Source organism: Mobula hypostoma, chromosome 11, assembly GCF_963921235.1.
Source record: "Mobula hypostoma chromosome 11, sMobHyp1.1, whole genome shotgun sequence".
Lineage (NCBI taxonomy): Eukaryota > Metazoa > Chordata > Chondrichthyes > Myliobatiformes > Myliobatidae > Mobula > Mobula hypostoma.
This window is the reverse complement of record NC_086107.1, coordinates 98783806-98807904: the sequence shown is the minus strand read 5'-3', so window position 1 is coordinate 98807904 and position 24099 is coordinate 98783806. Positions and strand designations below refer to the sequence as shown.

Here is a 24099-nt window from a genome sequence, read left to right as displayed (position 1 = left end):
TGCATTCACGAGATGCAGAAACATTTTGCTTTGGAGTTCAATCCCAACAAACTGGAATTCAATTTTAAGCTGTGGACGATGCAAATCTTAGTGCTTGAGAAGTAAACCAATGGCTCCGACAGCCCACTCAATACAATCTGCCAGACATCAGAAATACATTGCTTAAAGTAGGGCAATGACTGCTCCCAGGACACGTGGAGTAACATGCAGATAGGATTTGCCATCACAATCAACTGTCGCACACACCAGACACACATTTGGACGACCTTCCATTTTAAAAGACCCAGTTTTATCAATTTTGTTAGCAGAATAATATAGCTTTAGAACAGTTCTTTTGTGTTTCAATAAATATTATATACAAATAGGTAAGATACAGTAAAAGTCAAAGATTTGGATCAGCAAGATGGTCTGAATGAACTTATGAAAGTAATACCATAATTGAAGGACTAATACAAAGACATGGCACCAATAATGCAGTTACAATAAGTATTATAAAGACTTTAAACTGAAGATTCGACAATAAATTGGATTAAGGCTTTTTTGCAGCTGTTCCTGTATGTTAGGTAGGGATACAATTATTGCTAAGAGTTGACAGAACTTCAACACACTATGTTAATCAGGGTAGGGGTGCGAATGCCAAGTGTCAGTCCAGTTTTAGGCTAATAGAATATGTTGTCCTTATCCAATCTACTGAAGGATTAAGTTTCAAAAACAAATTGAAGAGTCCCTGAAAAGTCTGGATCATACACGAATTCCAAACTGAAGTTGTTTCTTGCTGGAACACATTTATCTGCAAGTCGCCTTTGATAAGCTAGTGCTGTAAGTACATGGATCAGACTGGTAACTCCCTTCGGCTTTCCGAACTAGGAACACCACCTAACGGAGCTCACGGGCTGGCAATGCAGCCTGTTGCAACGTAGGCTGAGCACGGCCAAAGTGCACTCAAGATTGTCTGGAGACTGACTCAAATGGAGATGACTAAATTTTGGTGTGAAGCTTGTGTGACTGACCTGTTGAAAAAAGCATAACACCTCACTGGTCAATTAAAGTGCAATATTAATAGCAATACTTCACTATGATTTTTTAACTACTTTGGAAAGCGTACTTTATTATGATTTAACTCTTGATGTTGCAATGTTCGTCGAGTTTGGTGATTAGCTTGCAGATGTTTCATCACCAGTCGAGGTGACATCCTCAGTGCGTAGTTGTTAGTGTTTCTCTCTGGGAGTGCTTGCATTTATATAGCTGCCCGTTTACTTGCCTCGGTCCTGATCGGCTACCCCTTCAGTTGACCATTGAATTCTATTGGCTCGTGTTTCTACGGCTCTTAGCGGTTTCATAGATGGTATCTATTTTGATACTGTATGTTTGCTTTCGGAGTTATCAAAAGAGAACCACGCTTCTAAGAATTCTTGTGCCTACTTCGTGTTTGCCTCCACAGTGTCTCAGTTAAACTGGTGTCTTTCTTGTACTGTGACAATGGATCACTGTCAATAGACCCCTAAGAGCCAAAGAAACGCGAGCCAGTAGAATTCAGAGGTCAACTGAATGGGTAGCCAATCAGGACTGAGGCAAGCAAATGAATGGGGAGGGGGGTTATATAAACGTGAGCACTCCTGGAGAGAAACACCAACAACTGTGACCTGTGGACGTCACCTCAACTGGTGATGAAACATCTGCTCAGCGAACACCACAAGATCAAACGCCTCGACCTAAGTTGCCAATATTCACCACCATCTTAAATGACTTAACTATGTTTGAAAGCATACTTCATTATGAATTAACTAGGTTTGGAAGCACATTTGTATTAGCTGGTCTCAGTAACTGGATCCATGTGGTGTGCACACACTCAAGAAATAAGCATGAGAGTGTATTTATGCATACACTTAGTCACAAGAACATGTTCTACCAGTTTTTAAAGAAGTGTTGCAATGTTTCACAGTGGCACAGGAATACTCTTTACATCACTACGTTCAACATCCTTCAGGGCAGAGTTGAATGCTTAACTTGTGGCACCGGAGTGAGAGTACTTAAGATGACGGAAGTCAAGCTGATGTGGTGAGTTCTGTCTGGAAGAATTTCAGTGGATGCATTAGTGATAATTTTTCAAAACTCGTTAGATTCTGGACTAGTTCCTGAGGATTGGAGGGTGGCTAATGTAACCCCACGTTTTAAAAAAGGAGGGAGAGAGAAACCGGGGAATTATAGGCCAGTTAGCCTAACGTCGGTGGTGGGGAAACTGCTGGAGTCAGTTATCAAGGATGTGATAACAGCACATTTGGAAAGCGGTGAAATGATCGGACAAAGTCAGCATGGATTTGTGAAAGGAAAATCATGTCTGACGAATCTCATAGAATTTTTTGAGGATGTAACTAGTAGAGTGGATAGGGGAGAACCAGTGGATGTGGTATATTTGGATTTTCAAAAGGCTTTTGACAAGGTCCCACACAGGAGATTAGTGTGCAAACTTAAAGCACACGGTATTGGGGGTAAGGTATTGGTGTGGGTGGAGAATTGGTTAGCAGACAGGAAGCAAAGAGTGGGAATAAACGGGACCTTTTCAGAATGGCAGGCGGTGACTAGTGGGGTACCGCAAGGCTCAGTGCTGGGACCCCAGTTGTTTACAATATATATTAATGACTTGGATGAGGGAATTAAATGCAGCATCTCCAAGTTTGCGGATGACACGAAGCTGGGTGGCAGTGTTAGCAGTGAGGAGGATGCTAAGAGGATGCAGGGTGACTTGGATAGGCTGGGTGAGTGGGCAAACTCATGGCAGATGCAATTTAATGTGGATAAATGTGAAGTTATCCACTTTGGTGGCAAAAATAGGAAAACAGATTATTATCTGAATGGTGGCCGATTAGGAAAAGGGGAGGTGCAACGAGACCTGGGTGTCATTATACACCAGTCATTGAAAGTGGGCATGCAGGTACAGCAGGCGGTGAAAAAGGCGAACGGTATGCTGGCATTTATAGCGAGAGGATTCGAGTACAGGAGCAGGGAGGTACTACTGCAGTTGTACAAGGCCTTGGTGAGACCACACCTGGAGTATTGTGTGCAGTTTTGGTCCCCTAATCTGAGGAAAGACATCTTTGCCATAGAGGGAGTACAAAGAAGGTTCACCAGATTGATTCCTGGGATGGCAGGTCTTTCATATGAAGAAAGACTGGATGAACTGGGCTTGTACTCGTTGGAATTTAGAAGATTGAGGGGGGATCTGATTGAAACGTATAAGATCCTAAAGGGATTGGACAGGCTAGATGCGGGAAGATTGTTCCCGATGTTGGGGAGGTCTAGAACGAGGGGTCACAGTTTGAGGATAGAGGGGAAGCCTTTTAGGACCGAGGTTAGGAAAAACTTCTTCACACAGAGAGTGGTGAATCTGTGGAATTCTCTGCCACAGCAAACTGTTGAGGCCAGTTCATTAGCTATGTTTAAAAGGAAGTTAGATATGGCCCTTGTGGCTACAGGGGTCAGGGGGTATGGAGGGAAGGCTGGGTTCTGAGTTGGATGATCAGCCATGATCATAATAAATGGCGGTGCAGGCTCGAAGGGCCGAATGGCCTACTCCTGCACCTATTTTCTATGTTTCTATGAAGGTTCTTGTTGCATAGTGATCTACTGATAGACGAAGAGTAGGATTGGGGAGCCAGTCTTAAGCTACTCAGAAGTGCTCTGGACATACTTCCACCCGAAGCAAAGCCCCCAGAGTATTTGTAGGAAGCGCGACAGTGTAATAGATCACACCATGCCTGCACGTTGGACTCCACACACCGCACTGTCACACCATGCTATTAAGTGCTAGCAGATCCTGTTCTCAACGCTGCAGAGGAACTATTATAGCCTATCGTTTGAGTTATAGGTCCAATACAGCATCTTGCAATACCGTTAATATCTTTGCAAAGTTTAAGTTGATGATAGATAAATGGCACAAAATAACCTGCCACAGTGCGCAGAATTCTGAATCACCAGTGGGTCGCCGAGTGTTCACACACCACGCTGAACAGCAGCACAACGTAGCAGGAAGCGGGCCAGTCTTCACACTGGAAAGGCACATTTCTGGTCTACAGTCCTGAGTGACAGCCGGGCGTGACCTTAAAACAAGCCCTCGGTGAATGAGCACCAGGAAAGTCGAACGCGAGCATTCAACTCTGCAGCTGTGAAACTTTGCAGAAAACCACATGGTGGAAATGAGACAACTTTAGCAAAAGGAACAGAACATCTAACCAGTAAGCTAACACCGCACTAAGCAAAAATAAAGGGAGTACTGTAGAGGTTTCTATTGCACATATAATGATATATAATAAGCAACCTCAGTCAGCACATGAGGGAGCTGCCTGATATCAAGTACGAGACTCCTATGAGCCAGTCACCAGACATGGTGGAGCAGAACTGCTCCCAGCACGGTCAGCTGTGCCAGCCACTCCTGCAGTTCTCCCTGCATTACAGCACTTCTTTCCCCATCACAAGTTCTTCTCTTTGGCACTCTTCGACTTTCCCTCTGGTTTGTTGCTAAGAAACTTCAGCATCTTGCTTGGTTTGAATTTTGCCTTCTTTTTCATTTCGCTGTTTGGATCTTTGTGGAAATCTATTAAAAAAAAAATCGGTGATTAGAGATCACATTTCTGAAGCCGACAAAGGGCCCACACAGCCTGTATGAGAGGTGAAGCCTGGATCCAGAGGAGGCAGAGGACACGCCACACTCGGGGGGCAGGGGTGCGGGGGTGTGGCTGGAGTCTGAAGGAGGGCAGATTAGGGCCATGGTCTTTGGGACTACAAGATCTGGAGGTCTACTCTGTTTGGGGATCAAATCCTACCCTGGAACCACACACAAGGCCTGTAAGTTTCTAGAGACAGCTGAGATGCTGCTCTAGGGTTAGAAGCTGGACTACCTAATGACACAAAATCAGCTATATGGTCCTTCAAGCCTGCTCGACTGTTAATGTGGCTTCCGGCGCCATTTTCATCCCCCTCAATTCCGCCACTGACAAAGAATCTATCGATAAAACTATTCAACAACAGACCAGCCTTAGACCTCTATAAAAAAAAATGTAAAGATTTGCAATTCTTTCAAAAAAATTTAAACAAACTGTTCTAGTCTTTCAACTCCTTATGGAAAAAATGATTTCAAGTCTGGAATCCTAAAGACAGTCAAATCAACATTCCAGGGTCCAGGTCATCTCCAGGTTAGGGCCGGGTTCAGTGAACTGATCATAATTTGAAAAGTACTCATGTTGGAACCATGGACTGTGAACTAAGTTCCCATGCAGCAGTCAGCAAATCTATCTTGCTGCTCACCCAAACACTCGTTTGTATCTACAGGCCGTAGCGAAGTCCAGAGTTCAAAGTGGGGCGTGGGGAGGACAGTTCATTGCTGATCAAGGATACCATTGCTAATGAGGAAGGACGTCTTAGATAGAACTTCCAATATGTCCACATGGTAGAGCTTAAGAATAAAAAGAGTGAACAGTTTGCTGGGATTGTGCAACAGGCCTCCCAATAGTCAGAAGATAGAGGAACAGAAATGCAGGCAAATCACAGAGATGAAAACGAGATTATTGTTACAGCAGTAGCTGATTCAACTTCCCCAATAACCTGAACCATCCTTGTGTGAAAGGATTAGATGGGGGCAGAACTTTTGAAATGCATCCAGAGAGTTTATAGTGCTGGAATATAGACAGTATCACTAGGGATGGGGCAGTGCCAAATATTGAGGGAATATAAAGTCAGGCAAGTGAATAAAGTGTCATTCTAAAGTGAAATTCTAAATTTCAAAGCAGTTATAGAAAGGGAAAAGATAGTTCCAAAGTTAAGTGACTGACTTGGGGGGGAAGATCAACTTCAATATTAAAAAGACTGGGAACAGCTACATACCAATAAATTCATATCTGGGAAGTGGAGGTCTTATAAACTAAAAGTGGTAAGATATCAGGGCAAACATGTTCCCAAAGGGTTTAAAGATTAGAACAGCAAGTGTGGAAAAACTGGACTCAATATTGTTTTGGTAACAGGAGACAGTGGGGGATGTCAAAGGAGAGTTGATGTAGATAGGCTTTTTCCATTGAGAGTGGGGGGAAATTCAAACAAGAGGACATGAGTTGAGAGTTAAAGGGCAAAAGTTTAGGGGTAACATGAGGGGGAACTTCTTTACTCAGAGAGTGGTGGCTGTGTGGAACGAGCTTCCTGCAGAAGTGGTTGAAGCAGGTTTGGTGTTGTCATTTAAAGTTAAATTGGATAGATATATGGACAAGAAAGGAGTGGGGGGTTATGGGCTGAGTGCAGGTCGGTGGGACTAGGTGAGAATAAGAGTTTGGCACGGACTAGAAGGGCTGAGATGGCCTGTTTCTGTGCTGTAATTGTTATATGGTTATATGGTTGCTTTTGTGGCTATGACAGTGGTGTAGTACGGGTATGATTAGCAAGTTTGCAGACATGAAAATTGGTCCTGTTGACCGTGAGGGTATTCTTAACACACAGAATGATATTGATAAGCTAGTAACTTGTCAGAGGAAAGGCAGGTTGGGCATTCACAATGAATGGTACATGCCAGTGTGTTGGATCATTTGCGTTATAGAGAACCCTTCCCACAGATAAACATTACAATGAGCTTCACAGGAAGCTAAACCACAGGAGTTTTTAGGCCAAATAATTAAAAAATAGTTTTACGTTATAATTCAAAGCAAGGTTTAGAGATGAATCCTAAAGATAGAAATGCATGTAGTTGAAGTTACAGCTCGTGATGAAGTCTGTGTGTGTGCTTGCATGTCTGTCTGTGTAATTTCTAGGTAATAGAACATGTGAGGGTGATTTTAAGGCTGGGCAAGATTATAGATGTAGACAGGACTGAGGCTAAGGAAGGATTTGAACAGGATAAGAATGACAAAATCAAATTATCATGCTGCAGTAGTTAGTGGTGCTGCCATCAGCTTCAGGCACCCGAGATTGAACCTGACCTTGGGTGCTGGTTGTGCGTGTGGAGTCTGCATGTGTGACTGGGTGCTCTGGTTTTCCCCCACATTCCAATAGCTTCATGGCTACTGTAAATTATTCCATCATCACCATGTGCTGTATTGTATGATGTGCGCGATCATGGTGTTGACCAGGATTGTTCTTGGCAAAGTTTTCTGCAGCGGTGGTTTGCCATTGCCTTCTTCTGGGCAGTGTCTTCACAAGATGGGTGACCTCAGCCATCGTCAATACTCTTCTGAGATTGTCGGCCTGGTGTCAGTGGTCGCATAACCAGGACTTATGATATGGACCAGCTGCTCATACGACCATCCGCCATCTGCTCCTACGGCTTCACGTGACTCCGATCAGGGGCTAAGCAGGTGCTACACTTGTCAGAGGGTGACCTGCAGGCTAGCGGAGAGAAGGAGCACCTCACACCCAACGTTCCCCCTAATCTGCAATGAGCAGCATGCACAAAAATCTTGTGCTGTGCAATTGTTATGCCCAGTGACAACAACACGTGTGCACCGAATAATTTCTTCAATAAAAGGAGTTTAAATAAGCCGGTTCTAAAATCTGCAGAGAAATCATCACAAACTCCATGTTGTCAACACCATCCGCATCAGAAACCAGAAAAAGGAAATATGATTGTGTATGATCATGAAATATACTTTACATTCCATGAGGTGGAGGGGGACAACCTTTTGTGCACAGTTTAATTTCCTTTGTGCACTAGTAGCAAAAGGTGTGCGAGCGTGCACATGTGCACACCTTCGAGGGAACGTTGCCTACACCTCTTCTGATCAAGATGTATCCGCCCCACCACCTAAAATTATTCCTTGGGTAAAAGTTGTTGCAAAAGGAATCAGAGGAATTGATGGAGAGTATTCTCTTTGAAATGAAAGAGGGTGAGGTAACTTGATAGAGATACACAAGATGGTAAGACTATTAGATAAGAGTGAACAGCCAGCTCCTTTCTCCCCAGGGCGGGAATAGCTAATATGAAAAGGGAATAATTTTAAAGTGATTGGAGGAAAGGTTGTCAGAGGCAGGTTCCCCCCCGCCACACAGAAAGTGGTGGGCGCGTGGAATACGCTGCCAGAGGTGTTAGGTACATTAAAGATATTTAAGAAACTCTTTGGCACGTGGATGAAAGAAAAGTTGGAAAGGGTTAGATTGATCTTGAGAGAAGGTTAAAAGTTCGGTACAACATTGTGGCGTGAAGGGCCCGTACTATATTGTTCTATGTTAAACCACTCCCCCATTACATTAAGTGCAAACAATAATCTTACCTTTGTTTTTAATCATCGTTTCCAACAATTTATCCTCTTCTTCCTCTCTGTAAGACAGTTGTATGAGAATTTATTTTCCATTCCCCTTTCAGGTCTACTAGTCTCAAAATGTACCTCACCATCCTCTGCCTGCCCCATCACCTGCAAGAACTACGTACCCGACTGTCTGTCCTGTGTCTGTCTTCTGGGCAGCTTGTACCCCAGTACCCTGAGCTTTTCACCTTATGTGAAGTCTATACCATGATCCTTCCCCATCATCCCCAGGAAGCCTGTGGTCCTGTAACCCCACAGTAACTACTAGAGGAAAATTGTCCTCCACTATTCTGTCTGTCACGTGGAGACACAATATATGCTGATCCTATTCCCTCACAACCAGACCAAATATCTGTAACCAACAATCTGCTACCTATATCATCCAGATAGAAACTTTACCCTTATGACTGTGTGGCCAAACACAGCTCCAATGTCTGCGGGTGACACCACTGTCATTGGCCAAATCAAATGTGGTGACGAATCAGCAAATAGGAGGGAGATTGAAAATCTGGGTGAGTGGTGCCACAACAATGTCAGCAAGGAGCTGAATATTGACTTCTGGAGGAATCCATGAGCCAGGGATCAGAGGTGGAGAGGGTATTTATTATCAAAGTATGTACTGTATATGTCACTAAATACAACCCTGAGATTTGTTTTCCTGAGGGCATACTCAATAAATCCAATAACCATAACAGAATTAATAACAGACTGCACCCAGCATGGCGGGCAACCAGCTATTTAAAATTCCTTGGTGCTATCAATGGGACTAGCACACAAGTGCGATTATGAAGAAAGCACGGCCGCACCTCTATTTCCTTATAAGTTAGAGAAGATTTGGCACAATATCTAAAACTCTGACAAACATCTATAGATATATGGTTGAGAGTATACTGACTGTCTGCATCCCAGCCTGGTATGGAAACACCAACGCCCTTGTACGGAAAAGCGTACAGAAAGTAGTGGATACGGCCCAGTCTTTCACAGGTAAAGCTCTCCCCACCATTAAGCACATCTACATGGAGCATTGTTGCAGGAAAGCAGCATCCATCATCAGGGACCCCCACCACCCAGGTCATGCTCTCTTCTCGCTGCTGCCATCAGGAAGATGGTAAAGGAGCCTCAGGACTCACACCACCAAGTTCAGAAACACTTACTACCCCTCAGCCATCCAGACCCTGAACCAGAGGGGATAACTTCACTTGCCTCATCGCTGAACTGTTCCCACAACCTCCGGACTCACTTTCAAGGACTCTCCATCTTATGTTCTCGATACCTATTGCTTATTTTTATTTATTTTTCTACTTGCAGTTTGTCTTTTGCACACTGGCTGTCTGCCCTGTTGGTGCAGTCTTTCATTGATTCTATTACGGTTATTGGATTTACTGAGTATGCCCACAAGAAAACAAATCTCAGGTCTGTATATGGTGACATAAACAGTATGTATTTTGATAACAAATTTACTTTGAACTTTGTATTCTGTGCTGATTGTTTCTGAGCTATAAATATACTGTACGATACAGTATCCCAGAAAATAGTCGACTACAAAATATTGATTTCTTTTACCTTGTACCCATCATATATAGACAAATGAAGACATTCTCTAGCCTATGCCTAAATTCCACAGGGGGTTATATTCCACAAATGTCCCATAACCCCCTAATCTTCATCTGCTAGGCATAATATGCCAATCAGCCAATTATTCTGAATGAGTACCCCATACACGAGGGGCTTGTGCTCCACCTTGCTGTGTCCCTCAGCCACAACCTGTCATCCCATAACCACATTCATCTGCAGATTACCGCTGTCGGTCTTCATCCAAGCTGTTGATGATGGCATTCCTTTGTTCAATGACCGTAATCAGCTCCTGCATCAGTTCTGTCTCCCGCGCTCGATCTTCGTCTGTCCAATCTTTCTCTGCGGGGACAGATAGAGGAGCGGTCAGCCTCAGGCAGCTGGGGACTGTGGTAAGGAAGCTCCTGGGTTCGGCACACTGCAGGCACTCACCTGGTTTATTAAGAAGACAGCGCAACTCGTACTCCACATCTGCCTGCCGCTCTTCCAGATTCTGCTGTTTAAAGCTAGGGGGTAAAGATGGGCAGCAGATTATTATGCCAGCAAATGAGAAGGGGACTCAACAATTTCTGCTTGTATCAGCAACAGCTTGTCAAAGGACAAATCACCAGATCACTCAGTAATACAAATGTGTCCGTATGGAGAGAGGAGCTGGGAGCAGAAGAGGAGGTGGGGAACAGCACAGGGTCAGAGGCGGTGGGGAGCGGCACGGGGGTGAAACACTGATGATAACCTAAGGGAGGTATAGAAGAGGAGGGTGGGGAGGTAAATCTTAGCCCATGTGGGAAAAGGGAAGCTGGAAACATTCAGAAAGAACTGTGTTGGGATGCAGGTTTTGATCCCCACACAATGAGACGCCGGTAACTTACGTGTAGACAAGCTCTGATTCATGGCGAACCAACAAATGCTTCTCGTGGATCAATTTGAACCAGTCGACCAGAAGATCATCTTCGTCATCATCTGGAGAGGGAAACAAAATGGGTTCTGACAGACGCTTGACAAGCCCTCTTCCCTCCCCAGTATGCCTACTTCCTCAAGCTCCACAAACACGGACCCAGGTGGAGAAGATGCAGGCTGGGCTGCAGCAGAATATGGGGGGTATGCAGTGGTTGCACTGAGTCGAGGGCTTCTCTGAGCCGTGTGGAAAGAGATAGTGGGTGTAATGGTGAGAGGTGCGGGGGCAGAGAAGGGTACTGGGGTAAAGTGATGGTGCTTTTGGACCCAGTTGTCTCTCAGGCGCCAAGCAAAGGTGAGATTTAAATTTATTTTATTTTATTTTATTTATTTATTTTTTACACAGTCACAAGACAATGCTGGACTCCAAGAACTCTGGGTCTGCAGCTCCTTGTAGGCAGAGGAGCTGGACTTGGTGGAGACCAAGTTGCTGCCTGCCACAGGAAGGCATCGAAAATGGTGTGTGAAGGCGGCGTGCAGTGTAACTGTGGGTGATTGTTTTGAATGTTTCTCTTGTGATTGCAAGACTCTGTTGGAAATTGATGACGTAAGATGCCACAGGCCCGTTTCCCTTGTTTGGTGTCGCGACAGATGGCGGGGGAGCTGTGTGGCGTCAGTTATAGTAAGGACTAGGCCTCAAGCGCAGGCTTGCCTGCTGCTGCAGCCCATGAGAGGAGACACCGGAGGGAGTGTTGCGGGGCAACCATGCTTGACTGGGGGCTGGCCTCTCCTGTCGGTGCTGCCCCCCAGTGTCTGATCAATGGAACGACAAGCTGGATTGTATGCGTGTATTTGCGCACCATCAATCTGTGGGACATGTCACTCAGGGACTTGGGCTATATATTTTTTTGCACGACTGTATGTGTGCTGTGTATGTTTTGCACTTTGGCCCCAGAGGAACACTGTTTTGTTCGGCTGTATCCATGTATGGTTCAACAGTAATTATTTTTGATTTGAGGATCTGAAGTGTGGAACAGAGAAGGCTGGGGGTGGGGGGAAAGAGAAGGAGGGAAGAACCCTTGTGTGTAATGAATGGATGACGCTAAAGATGGATTGTGACAGTTTTCCCTTTAAAAAGCCCCAGGTGAAGTGGCAATTGAAATGAAGCACCAAAGAGTTAAAGACAAGGAGGAAGCTATTGTCCAAACAGGTTGAAAAAATATCCTTGTGGCGTAATGACAGGGGTTAAACACAGTTCGATCTCCAGCACCAATGCTTAACAGTCATTTTTGAGGAACTGAATAATGATCTGGTTGTATCTTTGAAAGTACTCAGCTCAGAAAATCTCCCTGTGGCTTTCAGAACCATCACTATTACTTTAAATTAGGAGTTTTAAATAAGATCTTCTAGTCTGATATCAGTTCATAGAGTTTGTTATGAAGGAAAGTAGCGACAACGTATTTGAGCTGATAACTAGAGGCTGTATAAATTTCTCCTGTGTAATCCACTCAATGAGACTTATTCCTATTTTGCAGGAATGGCTTTGAATGTTATTCAAGTGGCTCCAAGAAGACACCTGAAAGAATTCCATGTGGAGATGTTTTAGCAAAAACTGAAGCACAGGCATGTGGTGACAGCCGGTTGAAATGGGTAGGAACTAGTTAACCTGGGGTCTAAACCGCTGCCACACCTTGGTCTCAGCCATGACTCTGTTTTCTTACCTCTGAATCAGAATGTCCTCTACTCAGGTCCCAGCCCCACAGACATAACACTTGGGAGAAGAATGAGGACATTCAGCCCATCAAGTCTGGGCTACTATTCCATCATGGCTGATTTATTCTCTCTCTCAACCCCATTCTCCTGCCTTCTTCCTGTAATCACTGACGCCTTGACCCATCAAGGATCCAGCAACCTCCACTTTAAAAACATTCAGTGACTTGACCTCCACAGCCATCTGTGGCAATGAATTCCACACATTCATTATACTCAGGCTAAAGATATTCCTCACCTTTGTGCTAGATGAATGTCCCTCTATTTTCAGACTGTGCCCTCTGGTCCCAGACTCTCCCACTATAAGAAACATCCTCTCCACGTCAATTGTAACCAATAGGACTCCCCCCATTCACATATGAACACACAAATGTAGGCTGTTAAATCAGTGCTGGTCAAAAAAAGATGATTTATTGTTCTGTGCAGTGTTAAACTGAGACCCTGTCAGGCTATGAGGTTACAGAACAGCAGGGGACCTGTGTCCATGACTGCTCCAACGCAAGTCCCCCAATTCAAATCAGATAAAGTCCGGCCATCACGTTGACATGTACAAACAAGCAGCCCCGATTCCCTTCCTTTGACCGTAACTTTCGAACTAGTGGGCTCTCTAATATCCTTCAAAGTGTAAATAAACACAAGCACTTTTGCCTCGCTTTCCTAGTTCAATGAGGGTTTGCCGAACTCACCGTTTTCACAGTTGCGCAGTTTTTCCTCCAGAGCAACTCCACGGAGTTCCAGTTCGTCAAGCTGCTGCTCCAGTTGTTCCAACTCTCCTTGGATACTCTCCTCTGGAATGTACTGATTAGCATGTACCTGAAAAATCACACGATGACGACCATAGATCAGGAAAATTAACGAATTAGATCTCAAGGAGGGTGAATCCCTACCCTGAAGTACAGGTTAACACTACTCAATCTCATTTGTGTTGGATCAGCTGAAAAGTTTATTCATTCTCAAATTAGTTTCAAAGAGGCTCCATCTCAAAGTCAAAGTAAATTTATTATCGATGTACATACATGTCACCATATACACCTTGAGATTAATTTTCTTGCAGGCATTTACAGGAAAATTAAAGAAATACAATAGAATTTAGAATGGACATGGAGAGGATGTTTCTTACATCTTAAAATGATTTGGCAGATGAATGTCTAGCTGAGGAATCAGGGCCAGGTTCAGATTTCTGTATCATTGAGATCTCTTGTGAGGAAGGTATGATCTGTACAAAAAGGACAGGTTACACTTGAACTGGGGGTGGATGGGAGGGGTACCTATATCCTTGCGGGCAGGTTTGCTAGAGCTGTTGGTAGAGGGGGTGGGTGGGGGCAGGAGGATGGTAACTGGGGTGGCAGGGCTGAGGATGGGGCAGCTGGTACACCAGTAGATGCAGTGTGTAGTGAGACTGTGAGGAAGGACAGGCAGATAATAGGGCAAAATTGCAGTCAGTGGGATAAGCTGAAGTGCAACATGGAGCGAAATCAAGAAGTGTGATGAATACAGGACTAAAGGTATTGTGTTTGAATGTACACAATATATGGAATAAGGTAGACGATGTTGTAGTGCAATTAGAAATTAGCAGGTATGACGTTGTGGGCATCACTGTCGTGGCTGGAAGAAGATCACCAGTTGGGAGCAAAACATCTTAGATACACATTATATCAAAAGGACAAGCAGGTAGGCAGAATGGTTGGGGTGGCTCTGTGAAAAATGAAATCAAATCCTCAAAGATTTGATATAGGATTGAAAGATGTCGAATCCTTGTGGGTAGAGTTAAGAAACTGAAAGCGTAAAAAGACCCTGATGGGGGTTAAATACAGGCCTCCAAATAGTAGCCAGGATGTGGGATACAAATTACACCAGGAGATAGAAAAGGCATGTAAAAAGGGCAATGTTATGATAGTCACGGAGGGATTTCGATTTGCAAAAAGATCGAGAAAATTAGTTTGGTGCTGGATTCTAAGAGACAATTTGTAGAATGCCTACTATATGGCTTTTTAGAGTAGTTTGTGAATGAGCCCACTAGGGAAAAGGCAATTCTGAATTGGGTGTTGTGCAATGAACCAAATTTGATTACGAAGCTTAAGGTAAGCAGTGATCATAACATGATAGAATTCACCCTGCACTTTGAGAAGAAGGTAAAGTCAGATGTATCAGGATTAGAGTGGAGTAAAAGGAATTACAGAGGCATAAGACAGGAGCTGGTAGAAGTTGATTGAAAGGAGACACCAGCAGGGATGACAGCAGAAAAATAACAGCTGAAGTTTGTGGAGACAATTCAAAAGGCGGAGGATAGATATGCCTCAAAGATGAAGACAGGCAAGAGTGACTATCAGACCAGTGAAAAATGACACTGGAGAGGTAGCAATGCGGGGGGGGGGGGGGTGGAGACAAAGAAATGGCAGAGGGAGGAAGTTAAGTATTTTGCATCAGTCTTCACCGTGGAAGATACCAGCAATATGTCAAGGGGCAGAAGTGAGTGTTGTTTCTATTACTAAGGAGAAGGTGCTCGGGAAGCAGAAAGGTCTGAAGGTAGATCTGCATCAGATGGACTACACCCCATGGTTCTAAAAGAGGGGATCAACCAAGAATCACTGGTTCTGGAATAGTTCCAGAGGAATAGAAGATTGCATATGTCACTCAAAGTTCAATGTAAATTTATTATCAAAGTACATATATGTCACTATATACATCCTGAGATTAATTTTCTTGTGGACATACTCAATAAATGCATAGAATAATAATAATAACAAAATGAATGAAAGACCCCACTAACTTGGGCATTCACAAGGAAGTGGAAGACAATCCATTAGGTCTTTCTCCAGTAATTGTCTACAGCTTAAATCTAGCTTCCAGTAGCTGATCTGGAGACATTACGAAGTGGTAACAGCAAGTGTAGGCTGCACACTTTGCATCAGGGGATGTCATAGCCAGTGAAGTAGGCAGTGGTTTACATTTAGTCAATAATCAGGAGCAGGAGAGTGTCACTTTGACTCAGGAAGACATAGAGACCTCAAATACAGGAACCTCAGCCTTGTCCAAGCTAGGATACCTGTACAAATGAAAACAGGTGATGGGAATTTGATCATTATGTCATGGCCCGCAAAGAAATTCAAGCAGAGAAATGAAACACACTGTGGCTGTTGTAAGGGTTAGGTTGCAGAACCAAAAGGTGATTTCTGCCGCAATGCTAAGAAAAGTTCAGAAGGCTGCACCAACACCTCCCCCCATGTCAATGTTAAAAGACACTTCGTCATAGCTGCGGAGCAATGAGGAAAGCTAAGAGTACATTGTTTTCCGTTACAATTTGATAAAGGTATCTTCCTTATTCTTGTATTTGTACAGACTACTCTTTTTTGTGAGTAGCATGTGCAATGTGGTCTTCTTTCCTAACCTGGAGGTTATTTCATGTAGATTTAAGCTGATTTTTGAGAGTTTACAATAAAAAGGAAGACTTGCTGAAATATACAACATTCTGGGGGTGAAGATGTTGAGAGATTATTTTGTGTGCCTGGATAGAGCAGTGATATGGGGATGGATTTTGGGATAAGCAGGCTGCCATTTAAGACAGCGATGAAGAAGAAATGCAGAGTTATCCAGCGCAAGAACAAGCTCCTCAGCTCAGAGAATCTACGTTATCAGGTACCCATCTAGACTAACCCCAGTCCGTTCTTCCCACATTCTACCCACGAGGTAATCTACAGTGGATGATACGGAATCTGGAACACAAGGACAACGTGTAAGCTCTATGCAGACAGCACCTGAGGTCAGAGTCAGAATCAGAATCAGGTTTGTTATCACCGGCATTGTGACATGAAATTAGTTAACTTAGCAGCAGCAGTTCAATGCAATACATAATCTAGCAGAGAGAGGAAAAAAAAATAAACATAATAATAAATAAACAAGTAAATCAATTACATATTTTGAATAGATTATTAAAAAATGTGCAAAAACAGAAATACTGTATATTTAAAAAAGTGAGGTAGTGTCCAAAGCTTCAAAGTCCATTTAGGAATCGGTTGGCGGAGGGGAAGAAGCTGTTCCTGAATCACTGAGTGTGTGCCTTCAGGCTACCTGATGGTAACAGTGAGAAAAGGGCATGCCCTGGGTGCTGGAGATCCTTAATAATGGACACTGCCTTTCTGAGACATTGCTCCCTAAAGATGCCCTGGGTACTTTGTAGGCTAGTGCCCAAGATGGAGCTGACTAGATTTACAACCCTCTGCAGCTTCTTTCGGTCCTGTGCAGTAGCCCCTCCATACCAGACAGTGATGCAGCCTGCTAGAATGCTCTCCATGGTACAACTATAGAAGATTTTAAGTGTATTTGTTGACATGCCAAATCTCTTCAAACTCCTATTAAAGTATAGCCGCTGTCTTGCCTTCTTTATGACTACATCAATATGTTGGGACCAGGTTAGATCCTCAGAGATCTTGACACCGAGGAACTTGAAGCTGCTCACTCTCTCCACTTCTGATCCCTCTATGAGGATTGGTATGTGTTCCTTCATCTTACCCTTCCTGAAGTCCACAATCAGCTCTTTTATCTTACTTACGTTGAGTGCCAGGTTGTTGCTGCGGCACCATTCCACTAGTTGGCATATCTCACTCCTGTATGCCCTCTTGTCACCACCTGAGATTCTACCAACAATGGTTGTATCGTCAGAACTGAACCCTGGTCAGTGCTACTGAGGCAGTGGCTTTAATAACTGTGCTGCCTTCTCGGGTCAGGGATCAGGTTGGTACAGTACTGTGCAAAAGTTTTAGGCACATATACAGTATATAGCTTAGGTGCCTAAGACTTCTTGCACAGTGCTGTACTTGTCAACGTGGAGTGGAGAGCGAGTTTGTAAATCTGGCGGGAGCAAAGGATGTTGGGACTGGTGAGGGTGGAGTGGCGTTGGAAGGGTGTGGGACAGGTGGTAGAGGTGGGGTGTGGCACAGGTGCAGGTACGCCCAGCCTGAGACACCAGGCAAGGTCATTTGATTCCAAACAATTGGTTTATTGGTCATTACAGAATGTCTCTCTGGTGCTTCCTGCACCCTCCCCTTCTTCCAAGCATGGTTCCCCTCTCCCTGCCCCCCACCCCCCACTCTCAGTCCACAATAGTGACCCATATCAGAATCAGGTTTATCATCACTCACATATATCATGAAATTTTGTTTTTTCTGCAACAGCAGTACAGTGCAATACATAAAATTAATGCAGTACTGTGCAAAATTCTTAAGACACCCGGGCTGCATATGTGTGCCTAAGATTTTTGCACAGTACTGTACACGAACTGATAACGTGGCTAAGTATATTGAGATTATTTCCCGACTGTTATCACACTGTGACTTGAACCTTTCTAAGTGAATGACCACAAAGCCTCAGATAGCATTTATTTAGGCAATGGTGACTACCCTGTGCTCAGTTTGGCTTGCTGTAGTCTGGATGACTAGCAGTGAGTATTCAGTGAAGAATAATGAAACAAAAACAGATACAGCTTTAATATGCTGACATTACAGAACATTTGTCAGTGTTATACACCTTCCACAAACCACTGCCAGGAATATGACACTGATAAAACTTGACAAGCACAAAGAAATATCTGCTCAGGCTTCATTACAAAAAGATAAAGGGAAAGGTTTATTGGCACAGGCTGAAAACTCCTGATCTGTTACCTACCTTGCGTTTAATCAGTGGGAATCCATGGCCGGGTGCTGGTGGACGAGCTGGCTTTGGCCCTTTCCGTGGCCTGAGAGGGGCAGCTCCTCCGGCGGGGGATGATTTTCTATCGAATGGATTTTCTTTGCAAGATGACTGCAAAAAAAAAAAAATTCCTGATCAAAGTTAGTTGGAATAATGTAAGGGAGAGTTGCAGCTGCGTGTTGGATGTTTACCATTAGTGCTTCAACAGTTTTGCCTCATAAACTTGCTAAGACCACTCACCATGGCATTCCAATGTTCTGACACATTTGACAGTGAACCACATCAAGTAAACTGGTTACTTCCAGAAAGCAACAGAAAAACCACAATAAGGTTCAATGAATGGTTGGAACTGAACTCAATATAGAGCTGGGGTTCCCAACCTGAGGTCCACAGACCTCTTGGTTAATGATATGAGTCCAGTGCATGGGAATCCCTTGTCTAGAGCAATCCACTTTCTTCTCAACGACTAGAGGTACGTGTCTATCACAAGAGTTCTAAGCATTACCTTCATACGTATAGAAGCTGCATGCAAAGGTAGGGCAGGGAGTGGCACCTGGATAGTAAGAACAAGTCCAAATGCAATGTGCTCGATTGTGCTGACATTCAGCTATCTGACTTCCTGAGTCATTCAACAAATGAACAATTTCCAAATTGTTGCTCATCAGATCTGAAGCAGCTGAGTTTGGAGACAGGCATAGAATGAAAGCAAGATCTTGAATGGATTAGCAGCAACCGATGAATCATAGAATTATTTTTTTTAAACAAAGACTGTTGTGTCCATACTGGCTAAAAACAAATTTTTAGGTTAATCTCACTTTGCAGAATCAGTGCTGAGACAGCTCAACACTCAGTAAGAGATGGAAGTGGAATAAGAGGACTCGGTGATGGGAATGTAGTTGGAACCTGAGCTCACGGCTAGCAAGATCCAATCCTACAGTTTCCCTATTTGCTTCACCTAGCAGTACCTCTGTAATTTAGAACTGTTCACCTTTATGATGCCATTGATTTTGTATCATTAAAAAACCTAGATACAATTTAAATTACATCCACTGGAGCGTTAGTACATAGGTACAACACAAATTCTTCCAGCAGACTATGAGTCACATCCTGCTCACTACCCCAGCTGCCTTCTGGCACATAGCATCTTCCTGACAGTTCAATAATTTTGCTTACCATACCACTACTGTCCACCGTAGCCAAGTATTTTACTAAGCAGAACACTTTCTGCATTCACTGACATTCCTCTGGTCATCTCTCCACCCAAAGTAAATAATGAAATCAGCTTCATCAGGCATGATGCCTCCTTCACAAACTCTCTCTGGCTCTCTCAGATGAGCTGAATATTTTCACTTAATGTACACAGAGTTGTGCAACAGCTCCACACCTACCTTTGACTGAGGATCTGTGCTGGCAGCATTTACTCTGTTGGATTCAGGGGATGGATAAAGTGACGGCACAGGACTAGGGGCTGACGGTGGTTTAGGTGGAGGTCGGTGATAGCTGAGTGGTGCTGGACTTTCATTGGATGCTGTGGTAGTCTCCTTGGTCGCTGGGCTCCCGCCGGCCACCTCCGCACTCCCACCAGTTGACGCTGGACTCTCAGTGGCCATCTCTGGGTTCTCACTGGCTGTCTCTGGAATCGTGCTGGTATCAGATGGGCTTCTGCTAGCCAATTCTGGGCTCCCACCAGTCTCACTGACCACCTCTGGAGCCCCACTAACTCCTATCGGAGTCTTGCAGGCCGCCTCTGGGCTCTTGGCAGCCAGAGCAGGACCATCTTCAAATCTTCTGTGTAATTCTGGAGTAGACTTTGCAGAGTCCCCTGTAATACTCTCCATGCTAAGGGATGGGGAAGGGCTTGTTTTGGGGGCTGGAGACTGGGCTGAGCGAAGGGCTGAAAGAAATTGAGAAACTTAATTTGTCTTTGATGTTCAGGAATGAAATTAAAAAATACCAAAAGGAGATAAACACTTACTTCCATTTATCCAAATAATAAACACAATGTGCTGTTAAATTTCAAATGCAATTCAGTTAGAAATGATAATTAGCATTCCCACTGTACGTAGTCCCAGATGCACAATGTGGTACCATGCAATAAGTTATGAAGAGTCTGCGGGAAGTCTGCAAAAACCTTCAAAATAATTAACAGGGTTTTTCTGTTAAGACACTATGTGTGCATGACACCAAAGGACTAAATAAACACCAAATGCAATCTGCAGGGTCTACCTGAATAAACCCTAAGTTACAAAAGTTTAGCCAGCACATTGTCTTAATGGTATAAATAATGGTGCAGGGTATTGTGAGCCCTGAACATATTCGTATATGCTCGTGCTGCAGTACCATTTATCTTTTCTGTATTCCAGATGGGATCATTGATGGAAGGAGTTAGACAGGCAACATCTGGACTGGTCATCAAGGGAACTCTGGCTGTAAGATCCCAAACTCTCTCCATGATGTCCATGAGCCAGTCCTCTTCAGAGGATTAGAGATGGGGAGGGTCATCAACTTTAAATTTCTTGGTGTTATAATTTCGGAGGACCTGTCCTGGGACCACCACACAAGTACAATTATTAAGAAGACACAGCAGCCCCTCTACTTCCTTAGGAGTTTGCGAAGATTCGGCGTGACATATAAAACTTTGATAAACTTCTATAGATGTGTGATGGAGAGTACGTTGACTGGCTGCATCACAGCCTGGTATGGAAATACCAATGCCCTTGAACGGAAAATCCGACAGAATATAGTGGATATGTCCTAGTCCATCTCGGGTAAAGTCCTCCGCACCATTGGGCACATCTACAGGAAGTGTTGTCGCAAGAAAGCAGCATCCATCATCAAGGACCCACCCACCACCCAGGTCATGCTCTCTTCTCACAGGTGCCATCAGGAGGAAGGTACAGGAGCCTTAGGACTCACACCGTCAGGTTCAGGAACAGCCATTACCCCTCAGCCATTAGGCTCTTGAACCAAAGGGGATAACAGCACTCAGCTTCACTTGCCCCATTGCTGAAATGTTCCTACAGTCTGTGGACTCTTCATCTCATGTTCTCGATATTTATTACTCATTTATTTATTATTATTAATTATTTAATTTTGTACTTGCACAATTGGTTTTGCTCACTGGTTAAACATCCAAATTGGGACGGTCTTTCATTGATTCCATTATACTTATTCTATTATGGATTTATTGAGTGTATCTACAAGAAAATTAATCTCAGGGTTCTATATGGTGACAGTTATGTACTTTGATAATAAATTGACTTTGAACATTGATAAAGGGAATGTCTTTTTTTGCAGTCAAAGCATTATACCATAAGAGATTCAATTAGAATTTTGCCTGTCAAACTTTGGTTCTAATTTAGACTACACTTTCAACCCACTGAACCTGGCCCTTTTCTAATTGACCAAGTTTTTACCTTGGAATGGCAGGTTTCCTTTCCCATAGCCATTCCAAATTTATAACCGCTATTTCCTAGATGTTCCCCTGATAACTGCTCCAGTTGGCTGGGCTCATTTCCTGAAGTCAAGTCCAGCAATTCTTTCCTGTTGAGCCATAGATGCACTGATCAAGTTTTTCTGAACAGCCATCAAAAACTCCTCTTTGTTATCCATATCCAATTAGATAATGGTATTCCCCTATTATCACCACTGCAGCTTTTGTATTCTCTGAAATTTGCTCCAATTTTCTCCCCACCAGTTGGAAGCCTGTAGTCTAACCCTACATGGTTAATAAGCCTGCAGTACTTACATGAACTGTAAACTGTAGGCTAGCTTATACTCCTAACTCAGTCCTTTCTAAAAAAAGCTTTTTATTTCTTGTTCCAATGTTACTTATCTCTTCCAATCCTTTCTGCACTTTTTTCTTCTTTTCAATGGCAACTTACAGTGCCCAAATCTCAGCCAGATTATTTTAAACCTCACTTAAAGGCACTGGTGAAGCTTCCCAAGACGCGCTGGAATACAATCGGTCCCACCTCCCCTTGAATCCGTTCCAAAGCCCCACAATCTGAAGCACCTCATCTTACACCGCACAACTCTTTTTCTTTGTGTGTTCTCCCTCCCCAACTCTGTAGTCACTTTAAACCTGTTTTACCGCTCTGTCCGCCACAGAAAGCAGGATCTTCCAGTGGCCACACATTTTAATTCCACGTCCCATTCCCATTCTGATATGTCTATCCACGGCCTCCTCTATTGTAAAGATGAAGCCACACTCAGGTTGGAGGAACAACACCTTATATTCCGCCTGGGTAGCCTCCAATCTGATGGCATGAACATTGACTTTTCTAACTTCCGCTAATGTCCCACTTCCCCCTCATACCCCATCTGTTATTTATTTATATACACACATTCTTTTTCTCTCTCTCTCCTTTGTCTCCCTCTGTCCCTTTCACTGTACCCCTTGCCCATCCTCTGGGCTTCCCCCCTCCCTCTTTTCTTTCTCCCTAGGCGTCCTGTCCCATGATCCTCTCATATCCCTTTTGCCAATCACCTGTCCAGCTCTTGGCTCCATCCCTCCCCCTCCTGTCTTCTCCTATCATTTTGGATCTCCCCCTCCCCCTCTCAAATCTCTTACTAGCTCTTCCTTCAGTTAGCCCTGACGAAGGGTCTCGGCCCGAAACGTCAACTGTACCTCTTCCTAGAGATGCTGCCTGGCCTGCTGCGTTCACCAGCAACTTTGATGCGTGTTGCCGCAACTTTTCCTGGGTTTGGCGAAAAGTTGTCTACCTGAAGTGTAACTCTGTTTCTCTTTGTAGATCAGACCTGTTGAGCATTTCCAATAGATCTAACAGCATCTACACTTTATTTTTATGTTGGAATTCCAGCATTTGAAGCAGTTTGTTCATACTGTCTTGCTCAGTTATGGAACAGCTGCAGCCTCATGGGGATAGATGTGTCTGAATTGTGACACATCTCCTATTCCCTATTCAGTGATTAAAAAAAAATACAGAGCTGACCACTTTCAGGGCAGGGGTTCCAACCTGGGGTGTACAGACCCCTTGGTTAACGGAAAGTCCATGGCATAAAAAAGGTTGGGAACTCCTGTTCTAGGGGAAAGGAATGGTCATTTTATCAACAGAATAATGACGGCTTATTAAGATGCTTTTCAAATATCACAAACTTAATAAATAATTATTCAATCAGTAAAGACCACTGCTGTCTATACATCTCTGCAAGTCAACCTCAAACAATCAGGGAAATAATACTTATCTTCTAGGGACAGATTCTTTCTCAAATGCATTCCATGAGTTAACTTTTAACAGCCAACACAGAGTGAGTAGGCTCACCTGACGGCGATGCATTTGGTGCTGGGGGAGCTGGACGCTTCTTGCTCCTTGGACTGTTAGCTGGCTGAATACCGTACCATGGGTGGCTTGGTTTGGTGACAGTCTCAGCCGACGCTACACTGGGCACTTTCTCAGATGCGTCGTTTGTCTCCTCATCGTCCACTTCGAATGGGTTTAAGGAGCGAGTCTCAACTGCTTCCCGCTGGGTGTTACTGGGTTGGGGTCGCGTTCCAGGCCGGGGTGGGGCAGGCCTCCGTTTTGGCTCAGAATTTACCAACGAGAGCCAAGGAGGGTCTTTAGGCTTGGTGTCTCCTTTCCTGTTTGAATCAAATAATGCATCAGGAACCAGGAGGCAACTGAACCTCCTTTAAAACTGAACACACTTCCTTTCAGGAGGCACATTTTTTTCATGGAACTTAATTTTAATAATTACAAGTGCAAAGTATGAGAAGCTACAGGATCAGGATGTGTCTTGTGACACAATGCAGAAGGCAGAAGTACAAACCCAAACAGATCTTAAAACTAAAATGGCCACTGCATATAGTTCTAATCCTTGTCTATAACTACTACTGTAGTATGTTCAAGAATGGCTACTTCCCTTTAACTATTTGGTTCTT

General features: G+C 43.9%; 1 protein-coding gene across 2 annotated transcripts in view; it reads right to left on the bottom strand.

The window, feature by feature from the left end:
* Nucleotides 1-3275: 3275 nt before the first annotated feature.
* Nucleotides 3276-24099, bottom strand: part of micall1a (MICAL-like 1a) — a 98874-nt gene continuing 78050 nt past the window's right edge. Inside the window, exons 8-16 of one of the 2 annotated variants that reach the window (XM_063062616.1) lie at nucleotides 23483-23799; nucleotides 19586-20091; nucleotides 18174-18308; nucleotides 13199-13325; nucleotides 10718-10808; nucleotides 10281-10354; nucleotides 10076-10190; nucleotides 8244-8290; nucleotides 3276-4591 (exon numbers count right to left, since the gene is read on the bottom strand). In XM_063062616.1, the coding sequence (XP_062918686.1) occupies nucleotides 4467-4591; nucleotides 8244-8290; nucleotides 10076-10190; nucleotides 10281-10354; nucleotides 10718-10808; nucleotides 13199-13325; nucleotides 18174-18308; nucleotides 19586-20091; nucleotides 23483-23799 (1537 nt within the window). In that variant the 3' untranslated portion in view covers nucleotides 3276-4466. The remainder of the gene's footprint in view (nucleotides 4592-8243; nucleotides 8291-10075; nucleotides 10191-10280; nucleotides 10355-10717; nucleotides 10809-13198; nucleotides 13326-18173; nucleotides 18309-19585; nucleotides 20092-23482; nucleotides 23800-24099) is intronic. The other variant, XM_063062617.1, reaches the window with a different exon arrangement.